At 47.6% G+C, this 20,200-nt stretch overlaps 1 protein-coding gene across 4 annotated transcripts in view; it reads left to right on the top strand.

Annotated features, from left to right (window-relative positions):
• The window catches only part of VAC14 (VAC14 component of PIKFYVE complex), a 131,879-nt gene that overhangs the window by 50,495 nt on the left and 61,184 nt on the right, over positions 1 to 20,200 (top strand). For all 4 annotated transcript variants that reach the window (XR_011972957.1, XM_072636586.1, XM_072636587.1 and 1 more), the window contains exon 13: positions 11,375 to 11,531. Coding sequence is in view for 3 of the 4 variants with exons in the window: in XM_072636586.1 (XP_072492687.1) it covers positions 11,375 to 11,531 (157 nt within the window). In the remaining variant the exon portion in view is untranslated. The remainder of the gene's footprint in view (positions 1 to 11,374; positions 11,532 to 20,200) is intronic.

Genomic DNA, 20,200 nt, shown 5'->3' with positions numbered 1-20,200 from the left:
GATGGCTGGCATTTGGCGCTCTCTATAAAGGGAGACTTTTGCTCATCTCTCCAGCCCTGCAGTCAGGGGCAGAAGCAGCTAAGGGGACTAATGAGGTGGGAGTAACAAAGCTGAATCTCCTCCATGATGAATTTCCTACTTAAGGTCACAGTTTTCATGCCAAAAATGACTCAAAGCCAATATTTAAGAGAAAAGACATATTGTAGGGTCCTGGGAGATACTTTTTGAATTAATTTGGTGTCAGATTATAGCTCCCAGGCCCTTAGCCGGAAGGGCAGCTCCTCTCTTTGAGGAATAGTTTCCTTCTGGGAGGCAGAATTTTTTTTTCTTGATTCTTTGGTCTGGGTTCCCTGGGGAAATGGAACAGAAAAATGAAAAAGGGAATAGAATCTTGCTCACAAGGAAAAGGCCAGGGATGCCATACTGTGCTGCCAGGTGCCAGGGAAGGAGAGATGGGCCAAGACTTCACTAAAAAGAAAACAAGCAGCTTTATTGGTTAGGTTATGAAAATAGCCGTTGTAATACTGTCAGCACTCTTGAACACCTTGTAAGACTTGAGGAGTAAGGATCACTTCTTTTCATTTCCCAAAGTGGGAGTCAGGTCCCATTTTCTCAACTCAAAATCTTTTACTTTCCTTACTCATCTTTTATCAACTGCATGAATGGCCCCTCAAAAACCAAATCCCTATTCTCGGTTCCCTGCCCAAGGAACCTTAGCGCTCTTGTCCAGTGTGCTGATCAGCTAGGCCTAAGGGCTGAATTCTCTGAGGACTTCTGCCCAGGGCCCCAGGCCAGGAGGAGACCCTATTGTGTGGCCAGGAAGGGTCCAGAGACCCTCTCTTCACTCATCTCTCTTTTTTTTTTTTTTTGTACTTAAATTTATTTAAGTTTTCAACATTCATTTCCACAAAATTTTGGGTTCCAAATTTTCTCCCCATTTCTCCCCTTCCCTCACCCCAAAACACCAAGCAATTACCCCTATCACCAATCTGCCCTCCCTTCTAACATCCCCTCCCTTCCCTTATCCACATCTTCTCTTTTAGTCCTGTAGGGCAAGATAAATTTCTATACCCCATTACCTGTATTTCTTATTTCCTAGTTGTATGCAAGAACAATACTCAACAGTTGTTCCTAAAACTTTGAGTTCCAACTTGTCTTCCTCCCTCCCTCTCTACCCATCCCCTTTGGGAAGGCAAGCAATTCGACATAGGCCATATCTCTGTAGTTTTGCAAATGACTTCCATAATAGTCGTGTTGTCTTCACTCATCTCTTACAAGCTCATTCAGTGTTTTCTGCCTGATCCTTGGAGAGGTTCTAGTCAGTGACCAGTCTCAACTCCCATTTGATTACTAGGCTTGTTTCAGGATGGTTGAACTTATGGCTAGGATATGTTAGAAGGTTAGCTGTCCAAAACCAGGCTACATCCTCTCTTGTGATCAACGTAAGGTGTAGTAGTTAGTGCATTTGAAGATGTGTTTACATACAGGTGTTTGCAGCAGAGAGAAGTGGTCTCTACCATGTTTACCAGGAGAAGTATAATAGCTGCAGGGGGTGAGGAATCTATCCCAGCTTGGGGGAGTCCCTTACCCAACATTGAAGTCACTCCAGAGCCCTTTTTTGTTCCTGTCTAAGGCACCCTCTGGTATACATCCCTCAAATCTGGCTTCCCTTGCTCATTCCTCAGTAAGAAAGGCACTGTGGCACTGGACTTGGGCCTCAGGAAGAAGCTCCTGAGATGCTATCGTGCCTTTGTGGCCTTGTTAGTGTTTTCTGGGTAGCCCTCATTTTACCATTCCTCCCCATGGCAGGGCAAGCTCAGTAATTTTGAATGCACAGACCTTGTCCATTTGGGGGCCAGCAGCCTTCCTGTCTTCTTTCATCCCATTCTCCTCATTTAGGGTATTGGTGTGGGGCTGCATAGTTTTAACTTTGGGGTGGAGTAACAAGTGTCTCTTCATAAAATATCTTCAGGAAAACCCAGTGCCCTTGGTGTGTGGAGGGGGCTCTGGGCTGTCACTTGTCTGTCACTCATCCCCTCTGTGCTTCCCTGGTCAGTCATCCTGCCCCCTGCTTTTCATGGAATCTTTTCTACCTCCCTAGAACACGGTTCTCCCTTGCTGGGGTTTTTCTCCATTCTCCCTCCAATATGTATTCTAAATGTCCACTTACTCTTTTCTCCCCTCACCCTCACCACCTTCAGATCTTCCAGATTCCTTTAGACTCAGCTGAAGTGAAGACATGTGACAGCTCATATTCAATGCTCTCGAGGTATTATCAGCCCCATTTTCTGGATGAGATAGCCAGCTCTGCAGAGTTCCCAGGTCACCAAGCTAGTCAGAGACAAGAAGCAAATGCAGCTCTTCCACACTCCAGGCCCAGGTTCTCTCACCCGGCCCATACCGCCTTTTCTGGACAGCTATGGAGAGCTGAGAGGATGGCACTCAGTAGCCAAGAACCTCCTGCCCTCTGTCTCCACAGACAATGAAGGGGGCACTGAGAAGTCACCACCGCCTCATTCACGGGAAGGGAAATCAGGGACCATCAGCTTTGACTTCATTAAATGAAGAATACACATTTACTTTCACAACATGTCTTGATTGGGGTCCAGCCAGAAAACTGGACACATTTGCTCATTCTTGGCTCTCCCTGAAACTTCCTTTGGGGGGTTCTGTTTTTCCCCTTCCATTGCATTCTGAAAGAAATTCAGAGAAGGGAATGGGGGTTAAAGGGAAGGGAGGGAGGAGGAAAAAGAAAGCCAGTAAGCAAGAGAAGAAAACTATATTCCAGTCACAGCCCAGTAGCCTTCCTCCCAGTGAATAGCCAGAGCCCCTCTGCCTGGGATGTGCTCAGATTCCCAACCACCCTGGGGGTCATGGAGGCAAGCATCTGACAGGCAGTCACCACCAGGGGGCCAGAGAGGACTTCTGTCCTTGGAGTCAGACCCGAAAATAGGGCGTGCAAGTCCTTGTTCATGAGACCTCCAGGCCCTCTGACATAAGGTTTTTCCTGTGGTGTTTCCATATCTTGGTTCAAAATATGAGTGGCAGTCACATTTCACTATTGGTTGGGCCAGTCCTGATGCTTTCATCCCAAATCAGCAGTTGGTGAGAGGATAAGATCCAGAGGGTTATCTTTATTTTTATTTATTCTGACTAATGTAGGACAGGTTTGTGGATGGCTGAGCTACTAACTCTGCTCTGCAAATGTAATAAATTCCTGCCATGTGCAGAACAGTTTGTATATACAAAGAGAAGTTAGATGTGCACCTTGTCCTTAGGAAAGCTCACAATTGGTGGAAAGGGTAAGATGACACATATACAAATAACTAACAAAAATGGGGAATGAGTGTGGGAAAGTAAGAGCAGCAAGCATTTATAAAGCACTGTAAGGTTTGCAGAGCACCACGTTAGGATCATTTGATCCTAACCACAACCCTCAGAGGTAGGTGCTATTTACAGATGAGGAAACTGAGCCTGAGAGTCCTGCAGCTCGAGTCTGAAGCGGATTTTTAAAGTCAGGTCTTCTGACTCTAGGTTCAAGGTTCTATTGGGCCACCTGGCTGTCCCTAATGTTCTTCAAGGTTTGAGGACAAAAGATTTTAGAACTAGAAAAATAAAGGAAGACTTCTTGGAATGGGGGACCACATTTTGGCTGGCTTGTAATGAACAGATGGAGAGGAAAGGTGTGGGCATTACAGATATAGGGAGCAGCGTGGACAGAGCTACAGCAGGGCACATCTCCATCTGTGGGAGCTACCCACTAGGCCCATTTTGCTATTTACAAAGTACTTGAAAAAGACGAGGGTGAGACGAGGAAGGGCAGCACGAGATGATGGCAGGCCTTGACTCCCAGGCTAAAGAGCATGACATCCAAGATCTAGATTTAGAAGGGACCTCGAAGGCTCTCTCATCCCCCTCATTTTGCACATGAGGAAACTGAGACCCAGGCAGCTTCACTGTTTGCCCAGGGAAGACGTGTCAGAGGCAGAATTAAAGCCCAAGTCCTCCGGCTCCAGAACAGTGCTCTTCCTCTTGACCCAAGCTGCCTTCAGCAGCTCCATTGAAGGTTTTCAGCCAAGGACTGTCCTGGGGGAATCTCAGACCGGAAGCATTATGAGCTGTCAACCAGAGAGGCCAGAGCCTGACTACACCAACGGACATGGGGGACATAGGGGCAAGGTGGCCTGCACCTTTCCTGGCCTCAAGTGAGGGAGAAACAGTTGTAGCAGACTCTAGAAGTGATGCTTGAGAGAACTCCCTTTCCTCATGCTAAAGGCATGAATTTTCTGGGGGGTCAGAAGACTGCCAGACCTGAAAGCTCACTCTCAGGGTTGCCGTGTGATCAGCATCTGGAGCCAGAAGGACCCCACATCTCAGTGTCAGAAATCTCTCCCAAACAGTGGATCCATCTTTGCTCCAGTCGAGGCCATGATTTGGCAGGTGACCAGAACTTGGTCCCCTAAAATAGAACCCTCTCAGCTGACTTGAAATAAGAATTGAACAGTAGCAATGTTCTTTCTGAATCTTTGGCCTGAGGAGCTGCCATGTTTCCAGCGCCCTTCCAATGACCATCCAGCAGCACCAGCTTTGATTACTGCTGTCTTCTCAGCTTTTACATCTGTCTGCAGCCCATAGCACCCCACTCACATTTTCCCTTGCTGTCCTGTAAGTTGCTCTGTGTGCGTGCTTGTGGTTTCTTTTTAGAAACCAGAATTTCTTCCAAGTTGTGTATTGGGGTTTTTTTTTTCTTTCTCTTGAGATTGGCTAAAAGCCGAATTGGCATGAATTTCTTGGGCAACTTCCTGCTGTGGATAGAGCCAGGCCGCTCCCTGGCCCCAGTGCCTGGGAACCACACATGGCCGACCAGGAGAAGCCCTCCTGGCTGAAGCAGCAGCGCAACCTGGGGCATCCTGCTCAGCACCCACGCCTGTCTGAGAACAGGTTCTCCCCCAATAGACACCACCCCAGCCAGAGCAGATGAGGCCAGAGTTTGGCTAAGAGCCCACTTTCCTCAGGATTGTGTACGGACATTGCCATAGCATTGGGAGCCCAGAGAGCCCAGAGTCTTGTATTTTCTCCTGGTAACCATGTGATGGGTGCCCAGGAGACAGAATGGCCTCTCCACTCAACCAGCTGCCTAGTAACCTATATATAGCTGGTGTTATGTACACAGCTATACACTGCAGTTGGCACAGCAGACCTCTTCCCCATTTGTTTCCTGCACACACAGTGAATTGATAATCCTATGAGTATACCCCCCTAGTTCCCAGAGTAATAGCCTAGGATGATGCAAATAAGCAGTGCCCTGAACCAGCAGGAAAAGACCTGAGGGAGGCAAGAGGCAGAGCAGTGTGATCTGGGTTACATGCGGCTTTAAACACAGCCTGCTTTCCTTTTTTCTTCTTCCTTTCTGAAGATAGATGGTTGCTAGTATGGCCCCCAGAGTCCTGTGTTTACTCCTTCCATCATTAGTTAACAGGCATTGCATAACAAATATTAAGTGCCCATTACATGTGTGGTGTTCAGGAAAGGCTTTCAGAAGTGAATGTTGAACAAAAACAACCCTCGGATCCACATCTCAGCGTGTGTTTGAAGTCAGACACCAGTGAATTAAAGCACAATAAATGAATGAGACCTCTTAGCCTGAGGCCTTTTGGCTTTGGTTTTGAACTATTTTGATATAAGTATATTTCAATATAATGGCTTTCCTTTGTAAACCTGTCTTTCATGCATTTAAAACTTTCTTTTCAGAGGGCTCCACCAATTTATCCAGACTGTTGTCAGAGGGGTCCATGATACAGAAAAAGGTTGAGAATCCCTATAGTATTGTGTCTTCCTGGATTTGAAACAAAATCAGTTCCACCTAAACCCAAGAAATCTAGCCCCTTTTATCCCCTGAAATCTAGACTTTGTCTTTGTGGGGTTTTGTTCCTTAGCATGGATGGGAATGGAAGCTCTTGAGTGGATGCTTGGGCTGGGTTGCTGGGACCCAGATTGTATGCACAAGGTTTTCTGAGCATCATCCTTCCTGGCTGCCCTGATGGATGGTGAGAGCCTGGGGGTCTGATTTCTGCCATCTGTGATGGCCTGTTTGTTTTGGGTAACCAGGGCTGAGGCCTCCAGCCCCTGGTACCAGATGGGAATGCATTCCTTCAGAGCCTTCTCAGGAGGGCAGGCATTCCAAGCTGGTTTTTCCTTGACTCAGAGTCCCTGCTATCTTTCCTGGGAAAGAAAAGAGTCTCTCCTCCTTTGAGGACAGTTGGTGGGGGGAGCAGGGTACCCAGGTATCTTTAGGATAAGCTTCCCAGCTGCCTGGATTATTCCTATTCTTATTAAACTGCAGAAATTACCTTTTGCAGTCAGAGACTTCAGACTCAGAGCTTTCTGTGTCCTAATCCACCCAGTGGATTGACTGTGATTTCCTCTGGAGCATTTGTGTTCTCTAACTACTGTGGTGCTAAGTGGCTCAGCTTGACCTAAGTGATGTGACTTCCCCTAGATCTGAGAGCGGCTCAGATCTCCTGTCCAACCACTCCTGGAATCCTCTGGGAATTTGCACCAAGTAGGGCTTAACCTCCAACCTTAGCCTGACAGTCCTTCCTTCGATCTGACCCCAAAGACATCTCTCAGTACGCTCCTAAGTCATCACCTTGGCTAGACCCAACAGGCGCAGTTCATTGTCAAGTGAGCTAACTTCCAGAGTAAAGAGGGAGCTAGCTCTTCCGTAGGCCCATGAAACTGGATGGGTAAGCTGTAGGGCCTGAGCAGCTTACTAGTATTGAACTTGATCACTGGGAAATTGGAAGGGAAGTCATTGATTCCAGCAGCAATCTGTAAATCCTCTGGTGGAATTTTTAAAGAGATAAGAGAATGGGAGTGGGGGGGACCAGGACCCTTTGTGTACCTCAATTCAAGACTCTCTCACTTTCTCTTTCTTAAACTGATAGGTCAGTTTTCAGGTATTTATTAAGAACCTACTGTGTGCCTAGCTGTGGCTTCATTTCTTAAGATCTTTCTAGGGCCTCCTCACCTGCTGGTTTGGCAGTGAAAGTTGGTCCAGCATGTCCCTGTAGGCATAAGTAGTACCACCTTGGTTATGGAGGAGGAACAGTAGAGTAAAACACCCAGATTGGTAGATGTATCCTTGGAAATCAGGGTTCATCTCTTGGGAGGTCCTGTAAGGGATTAGAGAAGTAACCTAGCTCACTTTGCCCCACTTTGACTCAGAGAGGAGCATTTGCTTTGGTCGGCTGGTCCTAGAGCCTAGTTTTGCTCCCTAAGCCATGGGAAGGCCAGAAGGCCAAGAAGTCTTTGCCCTTTCCTCCCCTCCGTAAGCGCTTCCCCAGCTGCTTTGTCAAATGTTTCTAGTACCCAGTTGTCAGTGGTCCTTTGACTGTGCTAATGGCCACCCCACTTTGGAATGGAGGGACCCAGCTGATGTGCCTTTCTAACACCCGGCCTGTTACCATGGCAATGGCAGGCACTCCTGCTACTGCAGAATATTGCTTTCTTGTAACCTTCCTCCCTTTCCCTCGCTCACACACAAAGAGAAAACACAAGTGTTTTATATTCATTTTGCAAACGGCTGTGCAGTGCATACTAAGTGTCTGGCTTGCTCCTGACTTCCCAGGGCCTTATCCAATTCCAAGATCCAAGGCCTTGCAGGAAAACCCCAGCCAGGAAGGAAGACAGTCTAGCCAGCCAAAGAGAAGTAGGCAGGCCTCATTTTTCTGGAGGTAGGAGATTGGAACAAAAATAGTCTGATAGGATTTTGTAGGGCCCTTAGAGGACCTTTTATGTTTGCCTCCTTGCCTCAGGGATGTCCCTTCATGTGTACCCAGGGACTGTTCCACCTCTGAGGCTTAGAGATCCTAAAAGCCCCAGAGATAAGTCTGAAACTCCACCTGAAAGGGTGGCCCCTTTGCCGTTGCAGCCCTAAACCCTGTGATTCAGAGGCCCCGAAGTAAGTGGGATCTATCCTAGTTCTTCCATTGCCTTTGAACTCTTAACTCTCTATTTGTCATTCTTCCCAAATCTAGGGAAGCCTAGATGGAGGAAGTGACTTGCCAGAGGCAGAGACTGAGACTAAGTTAGGATTGGAACCCAAGGCTCTGGACTTTGCTGTTGCACTGGATCTCTATAAGCAGATGCCCACATCTTCCACACTGGCCTTCAGCCAGACTGTAAGGCTGGGGATGACCATTCTCTGAGCTCTCTTCTGAGAAGCAGCTTTGGTTCAGCCAGTGGCACATGAGATGAGACAGATGATCTCTTGCCAGCCTTCAGGTACCAGCCTGATGGCTTTGGAATTTTATATATAAGGAGCTTCATTGGAACTTTTGGAACCCAAAAGCTAAATTTTGTACTTTGAGTAACCAGAATTGAATTTGCATTAATTTGCTACTTGGTGTTAAACTTCTTAAAATAAGAGATTTGAATATCTAAATTGTGCCACTCCTCTGCCTCCTCTAGGTCTATCTTTGTGATCCTGGAGGGGAGAAGGGACAGGATCACACAGACTCAGCTCTGGGGAGAAACGGGCACTCTCACTGCTCAGGCCTGCTTTAGACAGGGAGTCACGAGCTGGGCACTGGACATGAAAGAGGCATCAGAGCAGCTTTCAATCTGAGACTGATGCATGTCAAAAGTAGGTGCTGAACAAGGGAGCATGAGAAGTCAGCCCTGCTCATCTGGGCACACGGCCACCCTCTCTATCCTCAGAGAGTTTGTGGTCATTGCAGAGAACCAGGCATCTGGTCCATGGGAAACATTTATTGAGTGCCTGTAGTGCTTATAGCTAGGCTAAGCTCAGAAGTGTCAGTGACCCCCTACAAATGCCAAACATCCCTGAGCATCACTTGAGCTCATCTTCCCAACCAACTGTTGCTGGTTGAGTTTGAGTTTACTGACTCCATTTTCTTCATGACTGCATTTGCTGTGTTTGTCCTATGGCCTCGATTCCTCCTTCTTCAAGGTAAACTAGAGGTGGCCCTTAGAGATAGAAAGTCATGTGGCTTATGCCTCATTGATTGGCCTTGGATAAGTCATATTCCCTCCTGATACCAGAGTTGTCTTCCTTTATAAAATGAAGGACGGAGAAGTATGTTTGCTCAGTAGGAGGACATAGTTCTCGTGGCCCAGGGTCATGTCCCAAGTAGTCAGGGAGCTTGGAAACAGTCATTAGCATGGCGGTGGCATCCTCTATGATGGCTTGCTCTCTGCTTCCTTCCAGAGCCCTTTTCGTCCCTTCCATTCCTTTTTCTTCCATTGCTGGAACACAGAACATTTGGTCTGCTGGCTGCTTTTCCCATTGGAGAGCTGCAGGCAATTATTTCCCATGTTTGTGAACACAGGGACCTTCCCTGTTTCTCAGAGCCCTTGTTTTGCCAGTTTGCTGACCTCTGATCTCCAAGAGTTCTGAAACACTTTGCCGTGGCGTTTGACTGCCGCTTTGCCCTCTGGTTGTGTTCAGCTGTTAGTCTATGTTTGTGTTGCTAGGTACCCCACACCCACATGTGTACAGAATGAAGGGATGCTGGGTTTTCTTTTCATTCATTTCATCCTAAATTTATTTACTGAAAACAATAAAATTCTGAACTCATCAAAGGACAGTTAAGTGTTGTCGTGTAGGTCAACAGTAAGTGGATTTTAGGGATGAGACAAAGGTAATTATATAATTGGTTAGAGCTCAGGGAAAGTAAGCGTATTAGTTCTGTGTCCAGACTATGTGGGATGAAGGAACCCTCTCTCCTCTTCTGATCAGACTGGGAAGGCTTCACAGAAGCACTGAGATTTCAGGAGTTACTGTTGTGATAGGAGGAATCACTTAGTAACTTGTTGGAGAATGGACATTTAAAGCACCCTGTGCTGCTTTGGAGAAGGCTTGAATACATGAACGGAAGAGTAGACTTTGAAGAGGTCAGACAGCCCTTGAAAAGGAGATGTAAGGGAGGATCCTGGGCCTGAGAATGGGATCAGGCTTTCAGGAGTGGAGGCCCAGCAGGAGCTGTGCCATACCAGGAGGGCAGTCATTCAGAAAAAAGAGGCATCAAGGTGCACCTATGTGAGTGTGCAGACTGGCAGCTGAGCCCTCTGAGAGACTGTGTGCAAGCTCTGAGGCAGGATGGCGGAGAGAATACAGGCAGTTCCATCTTGGAATGAAGGGACACTTTCTGACATGCCCTAGAGATAGTGGGTAGTGCTGGTGCTCCTGCCAGCCTCAACAGAAAACCCGGCAGCAAATAGATGGGCAGGGGCTTGGTCCCCTCTATAATCACTAGTAACAGCCACAGTCACAGTGCCCTGTGTGTCCTATATAGTGGGAAGAGACAGAGACTAGGAGCAGGGCTTGTTTCAGGGGGAAGGGAGTAGGGATGTGCCAATACTCAGACAAGTGTAGTGAGGTGACCCTATGCTGGTCACTGATGAGGATGGCTGCCATCACTGGGGTTGTCGGGAAGGTAACATAGTGTTTATTCCTAACTTCACTCTGGCCTGGTCTTCATCCTGAGCCATCTGAACTGCAACTCTGCCCTTTCTGGGGAAGTGGCTGCCCTCAGCACGAACCAGTGGAAGACACCAAAACACTGCCTGGGCACAGGAGAGTGAAGTTTTGGGTCCAAGCTACTCCTGAAATATTAAGTAGACAGTAGAAGAGGTGTGACTTTTGGTAGAACTGGAGGCACTGTTCACATCAGGGAAATCACAGAGCTTCTGAATTGTTATAACACAAAGGAGATCTCAGGCTCCCCCATGCTCCCCAGGCCAGGATGGGCCAGGATTGCTTGACGTCATTTTATCAGTATTGTGGCATGTCTTAAACAAGAGGGGAAACGGAGGCGGCCGGGGGGGAATGCTACGTAGCACCACACAGGGCTTACCATGTGCCCAAGGAGAGATGCCATAATAAACACGAGGAGTGAGTTGTATACATCTCAGAGGGCTAGTACCTGATGTCTGAGACCCTGGATCGCTTATTGGTCCCCTTTCTTCTAGGGCTCCACGAGTCTGATCCAGGGACTTAATTCTCCATAGACAAAGAGGGCAAATGAGTTCCGGTTTGGTTAGTGTCTTCAAATCTCAAGATCCCCCCTTCAGCACATTATACCGTTTTTTTTACTATCAGCTATCACATTGCATTTACATAGTGTTGCAAAGCACTTTCCCTTTGTTGGTCTCAGATGGTTCTCTCAACCAACCAAATTTGCTGTGTTTGTTCCTCCTTCCCACATCTTGAAATCTTGATTTTTCATGTTGCCTGTCATGTTCTTCCATATTCAGAGTTGGGCCTTCAGGGGAAAGGGTCCCTATAGAAGTTTGGGTCTTGTCCTGACTCTAGTTCTCATCCCCTACTACTCTGTTTCTTTCCCCTAAGGTTATCCTGAAGGACTTGGAGGTTTTGGCAGAAATTGCATCATCCCCAGCAGGCCAAACAGAAGGTCCTGGCCCCTTTGACAGCCCCAACCTTCGGGTCAACCACTCGGATCTGCAGGCCCCCACCTCTGGCAGAGCCAGTCTTCTGGGTCCCCCTGGTAAGCATTGCCCTTGAGTTGGCAGGCTAGAAGAAGCTGCTGCCATGCTTGTCTAGCCATGAGGGCCTTGACAAGGCAGGGAAACCTTTTTTCCCTCCAGAAGCAGGATAGTTTACTAGACTATATCATTCCTTAGCCCTGGAGCTCAGCCAGGGTTTGGGAATAGAGTTTCTCAGGCCTAAGTGATCAGTAAGTTTCCTGTCAATGATTTCTTCCCACTCACCCCCACCCCCACCCCCCCAAAGGTCTGCAAATCTACAGAGACTTACTCGTTTGCACTCTGATCTCACCTCAAGTGGTAGGAGATGAGGAAAAGAATTTCTCCCTTCATACCTGCCTTCCTCCACACCTGGATCAACCACTTAATGTTGGCACTCAGTAACATTCCCAAACTGTAAAACCAATGGGCTTAGCATAGCTTTTACCCTGGGACAGGGCTCTGGATCCTGAACCTGACTTCTAAATGCTCCACACCAGCTCAGGACATGGGCCCTCTGGATAGAGCACTTGCCCCTAAAAGTTGAAGGGGCAAAGCCTCCTGTGCCCTTTGCCAGGGGCTTTAGGAACCAGGGTGCCCTCAGGTGCACAATGACCAGGCTGACAGCTCCTTTTTCATTAAAATCTAAAAATAGTGGACAGCATGGCAGGCAGCCCAGACAGGAGATAGGGATGATTCCAACAGGATGCTTGAGAACAAAGCGGGCTTTGGGTGGGAGGCAGGGGGAGCAGAGCCGACTCAAGCTTGGGCCTCACTTTCCCATGCTTCACTTCTCATCTCCTTTCCAGTTTACAGGTTTATTGTTTTGTTTCTCTTTTTTTTTTTTAATATGTTTTATTTTAAATTTTATTCTCAAGTGAAGATGAAGGAGCATACACGGTGAATTGGGTTTTAAATGATTCTGTGTGTCCATAAACTTGGCCTGTTGACAGCCCCCTGGGCTGGCTGTTTATTCCGCCCACTGCAGAAGAAGAGAGCTTGGCCTCCCCAGTGCCCTCCCCACCCCTTTCCTCTGCCCACCCATCTTCCCCCATGTCACTGCTCCCTGAGGCCAGAGTTGATGGGGCTGGGTTTTTGCTCTGCTTTCTTTGCTCTGCTTTGTTTCACCTAAAGCTTCCTGTCCTTCTTTAGATTCTCCAGATGTCTCCTGTCTTAGTGTGCAGCATTCATTAGCCGCAGTCTGTTCAGCCATTCGCCAGCTGATGGGCACCTTCTTTGTTTCCTCTCTTTTGCTATTATGTGTGTGTTGCTAGGAATGTTTTTATGCAGGTTGGGCTGTTTCTCTGTCACTGACTTGCTTGGGGAATAATCCCAGGAATGGAATCCCAAGCTCGGCATCCTTTTATAGCTTTCCCAAAAGGATGGACCAGTGTCCCAGGGCTCCTGCTGTAGTGTGTTTAGAGCATGCCTGGTTTGCCCTGCCTGCACCAGCATTGGTTTTTCTCTTTCATTATCCTGCCAGATTGATGCATGTTAGGTGAACTTTCCCAGTTATTTTAATTTGTATTTCTTGGATTATTGAGATCTCGAACATTTTTTTTTTTACATGTTGTCGATAATTTGTTTCTTTCCACCAGTGTGTTCTCCAACCGCTTCTGTTCTTGGCCTATCGGGAGAAATAGCTTGACCCTGGGGAGATGACCTGATGTAATGCCAGGGGTATCTATGGTGCTTCCCTTGGGGTGGCTCCATCTAATGGGGGAGCAGTTGTCCATATCCTTGGACATTGCTTCCATTCTCCTTTCCAGAAGCGGTGACCCTTGTTTGTCATCTCCTGTTCTTTGTGGCGATGGCTGACTAGTGACCTTAACCCTGCTCTGCATTTCAGTGACTGCAGCAGCAGCAATAGCCTCACCATTCCAGCCCCTGGCTGATCTGAGCTCAGGAGGCCTGCAGTGATACATCCTGGGCATGTGACTGTGGACAGATCTAGTTAACCACTCTAAGCCTCAGTTTCTTCTTTTGTAAAATGTAAAAGGGGATGTCTGTCCTACCTGCCTCACAGGGAAGCCAAGGAAAATAGGCCCCCAAAGTGCTCTGCAAACATAAGCTGGGATCCCCTTCCCTCAGAGTTCCTGTGCTGCTTCATTGGCTGTGAAAGGAGTCTGTGGGGGCAGGGGGTTTGTGATGGAAGGAAATGAAAAGATGTGGAGCTTACTCCAAATAAATTGGCCTGTTTCTTTTTGCAGAAGAGGGTACGGTTGAACCCTCTTCCTCCTCCTTTACATTCTACCTGTATTCAGTCCCTGGCTGCAGATTCTCAATAAAGATGGAAAAGAAAAGGAGAAGGGGCCTTCCAGCTTCACCCTGACTTCTCTTTCCCATTTTCCCCAGGATACAGTTGTTTCCGTGCCATTGAACTGGGCTTCCTTTAGGCATTCTGTAGCTACAGTCAGGAAAGCACCATCCCGCTTCCTGAGTCCTTGCTCAGGTTTGCTTCAAGTGTGACAGACCCTTTCTTCCCTTCCTTTCTGTCTTCTCCCCCACTCCTCACCCCCAGCAAGGATAAGAGCTGGGTTCTCTCTTAGCCTCACAACTTAAGAGCCAGACTTAAGCCTGTGACGGATGGAGCAATTTGTGGAACAGTTCTTAAAAGAGAAGAGTGCATCGTCCTAGGGCATTGAGATCTGGCAGACTTCAGCTTCTTCATAGTGGGAAGGACTGGAGAGAGAAGAGAGGTTAAGATTGAGAACAGCTTGTGAGTCGGGAGGGGCAGCAGCCAGGAAAATACATCCTGTGGGGGGGAGGCAAGCGGAAGAGGCGAGTGCTTCAGCATCAACACCTCATGTCTCCTGGTGCCAGAAGTATTTATCATGTTCCCTGATTCTCAGAGTTACTGAAACAAAAGTTATTTGAGGCAGAGCAGTCAGGGAGAGTGCCAGTCTCAAGGCAGAGCCAGATGCTAAGACTCCTCTGTGATCCCCAGGATCCTGGTCTCCACATCTTCAGACACCCCTTCCACAAAGGAGACAGAATCCATGAAGTGAGGGTGATCCTTTAAAGCAGAGCTCTGCATATGTCACAGGGCTCACTGACACCGTATTTCTTTAGAATGAGGTTGTTTACCAGCAGAGGGCCTGAGGGGCAATGACATGTCTGGATTTTTGAGTTGTCCCAGCTACATGGGGCAAAGATGTGGCGAGTACTCTTGGAACAAATGGGGACTGCCGAGGCCTTAGGGCTAGGTCTTCATTGTTTGGAAGAGTGAGGCCGCTTGGAGCAGGTTATCTTGGGGGACCAGAACCATCTACCTTTGACAGAGATGCTTCTGAAACATGGAATGGCTGGAGTCAGGATGGAGGCAAAGCAGGGGAACTATTGCTGTGTCTCTCTCCAGGGCTATTGGCCTGGCAAAGACCAGTGCATTCTTTATTCCAAATTTACAGAAATAGTGAAATAGACTGATCAGGAGGGCATCCTAGTCTGAAAAGAATTCTAGACAGCTGTTCACCAGACTCTCCTTGCCTCTCTAAGAATATAGGGAATACTGAGAGAAAGACAGAGGCCACATGAGGCAATATCAGAATAGACAAAGACCCTGGTCCTGGACCTAGGCCTAGCCTTTGTGGCCTTTTCTCTGGAAGGTGAGAAGCCTCCGTTTTAGTTGGGGGGACATGCCAATGTCTGAGGAGGTTTGGGGTGACTGTCTAGCTCAGGAAGCCCTGCAGGAAGCAGACCATCATTCATGGCTCCCCTCTGGGTGGCTCTTTCTCAGTTTATTTCTCAGACTCTTGAAACGTGGTGAGGGGGAGGGGTTGTCTTTTCTGCATCTTGTTCTTACTGCATACATAAACCAGAGGCCACAAGGCCAGACCCTCTTCCTGTTTAGGGAACGGCTTCCCTCCCATTCTCAGGATCGTAGCTTTTACAACTCAACAGTCTAAACTTGTCTTTGTTGCTTCTCTTTATGGGTTTAATTCTCTCCCCTTCCTCCTTCACACACACAAAGAGATTTTTTTTTAAAGCATAGGAGATAGGGCATCTAGGGAGAACCATAAGATTTTATAGGAAATGCTTCCAGATGCATCTGAAAGCCAAAGCCCTTGGGGATGTAGGTACAGGGACAAGAAGTAGAAAATTACAGCATGGAAGAAAGGCCAGTGCTGCCCCGACCTCGACAAGGCCCTGTGTGATTCTGGGAGCCACCCCAGGGCCTTTGCACACTCAGGCAATAGCCCAATTTGTCTCTTTCCCTTTGCACTCCTTATTCCTATTACTCGGTCTTGTCTGTTGAAGACACTTCTTTCTATCAAATCCCAGGACGGGCAAGAGAGCAGTTAGTGGGACCAATGAGAGATGCTGGCATGACTGCCAAAGATAGTGACAGAGGCCATATGCTGCTTCTCACGAAGACGCCGGGGCGGACGGCCTGGTGTTTCTGGAGGCGTTTCTAGCTCCCAAGTGTGGTGGCCCAGAGTGAGGAAAACCTCTCGGTTCTGGTGCAAGTCTGCTTCTTACTGTGCTTTTTCTCCTCCCCTTCACCATTTGGTTACTAGAGGGTGAGAAAGCCTTGCCAAGACCTTAGGAGGAGGCAGTATTATTCCTTCTGGGATAATTTCTCAGTCCCCTCAAAGAGCCACAGCCAAAGTGTACAGTCTCTTTGATCAGAAGACTTTTCTTCAGCTTGTCCTTCCTCGATTACACCAAATGACCCTGAACACTTCTCTGCTATAGGAAAAGCGGATGGCCAGGACACCTGGAGAGATGCATGCAGATTGACAGGACTGTACAGTTTGGGCCTACATGCTTGACTGGGCCTGCCAACGTGGAGCAAAAAGAGGTCATGTCAAGCCTAGTCCTCCACTTGGTATTCATACCACTGGCCTTTCTCTTCCTGCCACAGAACCTATTCCTCCTCGGAGGTGGGTGTTGCTCTTGGTGCCAGACCTCAGCCTGTCCCCAGACACTGAGCCACCCAAAGGGAGATGGGGAAGCATCCTTCCCTCCCCAGCTGTCTTCTAAGCCCTTTGTAGCTACCACCTGAATATATGGTGCTGAAGCAGCATCAGCTTTCCTCCTTCCCACCTCTTTCCCATTACTACTCTTGGATGCCAGCCCTCCTTTCTTGAAACAGCAGTTTTCTCAGGGCAGGCAGGTGGGTTTCCATTTTCTTTAGTCATTATCAGGTAGAAATTCTATCACCCATTGACTTATTTGGCTGCAGCCAAAAATCCATGCTAGATTAAGTTAGATTGCCCAGGTGGGACATTCCCTCCACTGGAGTGTCTCTGTGGGGTGGCTAGTAGATGTGAAGGGGATAAATCTCCAGAGTCTACCCCATCTTTATCTTAAGCTCCCTTCTATCTGCAGTGTCGGTGTCAGGGTGGGGGGGTGCACTTCCCTCATTGACTCTGCTGCTCATCAAATCATTAAAGAACTCATTTTCTTCCTGATTTGTCCCAGCCATTTAGTGACTCACAATGGGTCGGGGCCAAGAACTGGTAATCAGAGATTGATACAAGGATCAGGACCCAGAAAGGAGGAGTTAATGCTTAAGTTTGTAGACTTTTAGAATTAAGCATGTTTAGGAATAAAAAATGTTGCAGCACAGTCAGAATGTGCTGTGGACACAGTTGGGAATTGCTGTTGCATGTCGATGCATTTTTTGCCCTTCCGTGAATCTGACACATTCCTTTCCCAGGTCAGGCAGCAGTTGATCTACTCCATTCTGAACAGACCACCAGGTTTGGGTTCTTTCCCCACTGACCTTGCTGCTGAGACTTCCAAGCCGCCTGTCCCAGCAGGGGTGCTGGGTGGAGCGGAGGGCCATCCTGGGTTAGAACTGAGCTCACTGGCCGACATTTTTACATCTGGTTTGAGTGAACTCTAACTTGCATTGTGTATAAAGAGCAGGGCTATTTTTATCCTGACATGTGAGGTTCTTTCACGTCATATCCACAAAACTGAAATCCAAAACATCCCCGAGAAGGTTGTTTGTGAGACATTCTACAGATTCTCATGTCACCACATCAGGTTTCACTTAGCAACATCTGCAGAACCTGGCTCCGTAGCCGCTGACTAAAGGAGAGCTCCCGACTGCATCTGTCTGGCCCTCTACTCTGCAGCCCAGTCACGTGAGCTTTGACAGGGCTTCCCATCCTGCCCAAACTGAAAATGGGAGACAGAGGAAGCAGCTCATTAGGAGCACTTGGTGTTCTCCCACATTGGCAGCCTGCATGATATGCTGGCCTTCCCGGGTTTGCTGCTCTTTCACAGTAAAAACATTTCCAAACTTCTGTTTCTCCACTTAATACACACCCTCCTTTTCCTTAAACTCTAGCTCTGAGGATGGCTCCCAACCCACTGACCTATTCTCCTCCATACTCACTTGCTGCCATCTCTGGACAAGGTGATTCACTGTGTCATAGAGTAGCCCATGGCTAGGTTTGACTTTTGTCAAGAGTCCTCCAAAGCAAGCATTTCCCTTCTGTCCAGCCTCTGAGTACATATTGAGGCAGGCAAGTTGGATTTTAGAGACCTGGAGAAACTAGCTGGAGGGCAATATGCCAGAGATTCCTTACAGCTCCTGAGCTGTCTTTAATTCTTTAATGTGTTACATCATGCTCACATTCATTCTCTCTCTCTCTCCCTCCCTCTGTCTCCTCTCTCCTCACTCTCTCATGTTTTTGTAGCCCTGACTGTGAAAAATGCTTTTTTCTTAGGTTTGATTAGAGAGAGGATTCTTCTTTAACAGGAGGCTCCCTTACCCAGAGTTGAAAGAGCCTGCTGGGAAATGATGAGGCAAGCTTCCCTTTTCTCCCTCCCCTTCTTCCCAACTTTGCATTCCGCTACTGACTTTTCCCCACATTTACTGGGGGATGTCTGCTTTTCCTAATATTCTTAACAGTGCACTTGGAGTCTTGGCAAAGGCTGGTTTTTATGAGGGCAGACTGGGCTTTTGCTCAGCCTTCTTCCACTCCATGCTGAGCACAGGAGCAGCTCCCCATCTGCTGCTTCAGCCTTCAAGCCTCCTAGTTATCTGATTCCTTTTAAGCTTATTTGTGAACTCCTGGCTCCAAAACCAGAATTCCTCTGTCCTACCTGAAACCCAGAAAGGGTACCCTTCCCTTGGAGCACAATGTCTAGAGTCAGCTCTTCCCTCATCAAATTTTCCCAGGGATCTCTAAGAGTTTTCCAGAACCTTCTGCTCAGTCCCTGAGAGACTTACTGCTACATAGCCTTCAGAAGACATACTTTAGAGTAGAGAGCAGGAGTTCTGACCTGGATTCTGATTTGGGAAAAGCCCAGGGAGGGTTCCTACTGATGTCCAACCTTGCTTTGCCACTGGAGAGAGGAACTGGATGTGGGAGACATTTTATAGTCTGGCTAGTGTATGAACCATGACTCTAGTGCTTTCTTGAAAAGAAATGTAACATGAGAATTTGAATCATCTGAAGTTTTCTAACATATTTTGGCCTTCTTTTCTCTCATTCCTTGAAATGTCGGCCTTTCTTTATCACACTCGTTGGTCATGTAGCTCACGACAGCCTTGGTAGTCAGGCTGACGAGTATGGGAACAGTATAGCCCAGGGAGAGGTCAGTGCCTAAAAGATGTCAGAAGTCATGGTTTCTATCCTAGAAAGGCCCAATTTCTTCTCTTTAGCCAGGCTGGTTTACCTGTAAGCAAACTGAGTTCTCCTACCCAAAGGTGCTCACAGAATCTGAGAGTAAACACAGACTCTTGGTATGCATCCACGAGTCATCTCTTCTTTAGCCACAGCCCCCAGCGAGCTCAGAGATACGGGTGCTCACTTTAGGTCCTGTCTTGAAAGTTTCCCAGGTAAAATTTCAGATGTCCTTCTGACATTCAATCCAGGATCTACAAATTCAGTAAGTTCAGTAAATCTTTACTAAGCATCAGCTGTGGGATACAAGGATCAAAATGAAACTGTCTGCCCTCAAGAAACTTACATTTTACTGAGGGATAGACCAGTAGAGAGTGACAGGGGAAAGGAGAGACCAGACCAAGTGCACAAGAGTATTTGAGGAGGGGGAAAGACTCTAAGAAGTGGGTGAATTTGGGAAAGGTGTCTCAGGGGTGGGAAGCACCTGAACTGAACCTTCACCTTAGGTTTTTAAAGGCAAGAAAAAAAAGGGAGTAGTAGATTCCAGGCATGGAGTTGGGAAATGAAACATCAAGTTCCTAAAGAATAGCTAAGTACGGGAGTCGTGGTCCATTTTTGGCTGAAATGTTGACCAAGTGAAGGAAAGTCATGTGAAATGAGTTAGCCAAAGGAGGTTGGAGCCTGATTGTGAGAGATTTCAAATGCCAAGCTTTAGGAGATTTTGTCCTAGGAACAAGAGAAAGCAACTGTTATTTTAGCAGAAGAATGACACTACCAGATCTATGTCATAGAAAGCCGGTTATGGCATCTACGTGAAGGATGGATTAGAGATGTAAGAAACTAGAGGCAGAAGGAAACCAAATGAGAAGTAGCTATGAGAGTTCAAGAAAGGTGCTGTGGGCCTATACTAGGCTGAGGCTGTGTGGATAGAAAGGGAGTGCTGGAACAAGAGGTGATTGGAAGGGACGCTTGGAAGGACTTGATGATTGGTTAGAAATAGGGACTGAGGGAGAAAGAAGAGCCAAAGTGACTCAGGTCGTGAGCCTGTATGGCCGAGAGAATGGTGGCTTTCTCCATAGAAATAAGGTAGTTTAGAAGAGTAGATT

This window comes from Notamacropus eugenii, chromosome 1, assembly GCF_028372415.1.
Source record: "Notamacropus eugenii isolate mMacEug1 chromosome 1, mMacEug1.pri_v2, whole genome shotgun sequence".
NCBI classification, from domain to species: domain Eukaryota; kingdom Metazoa; phylum Chordata; class Mammalia; order Diprotodontia; family Macropodidae; genus Notamacropus; species Notamacropus eugenii.
Note: the sequence above shows the minus strand (reverse complement) of the source record. Positions and strands in the feature narration are given on the sequence as shown.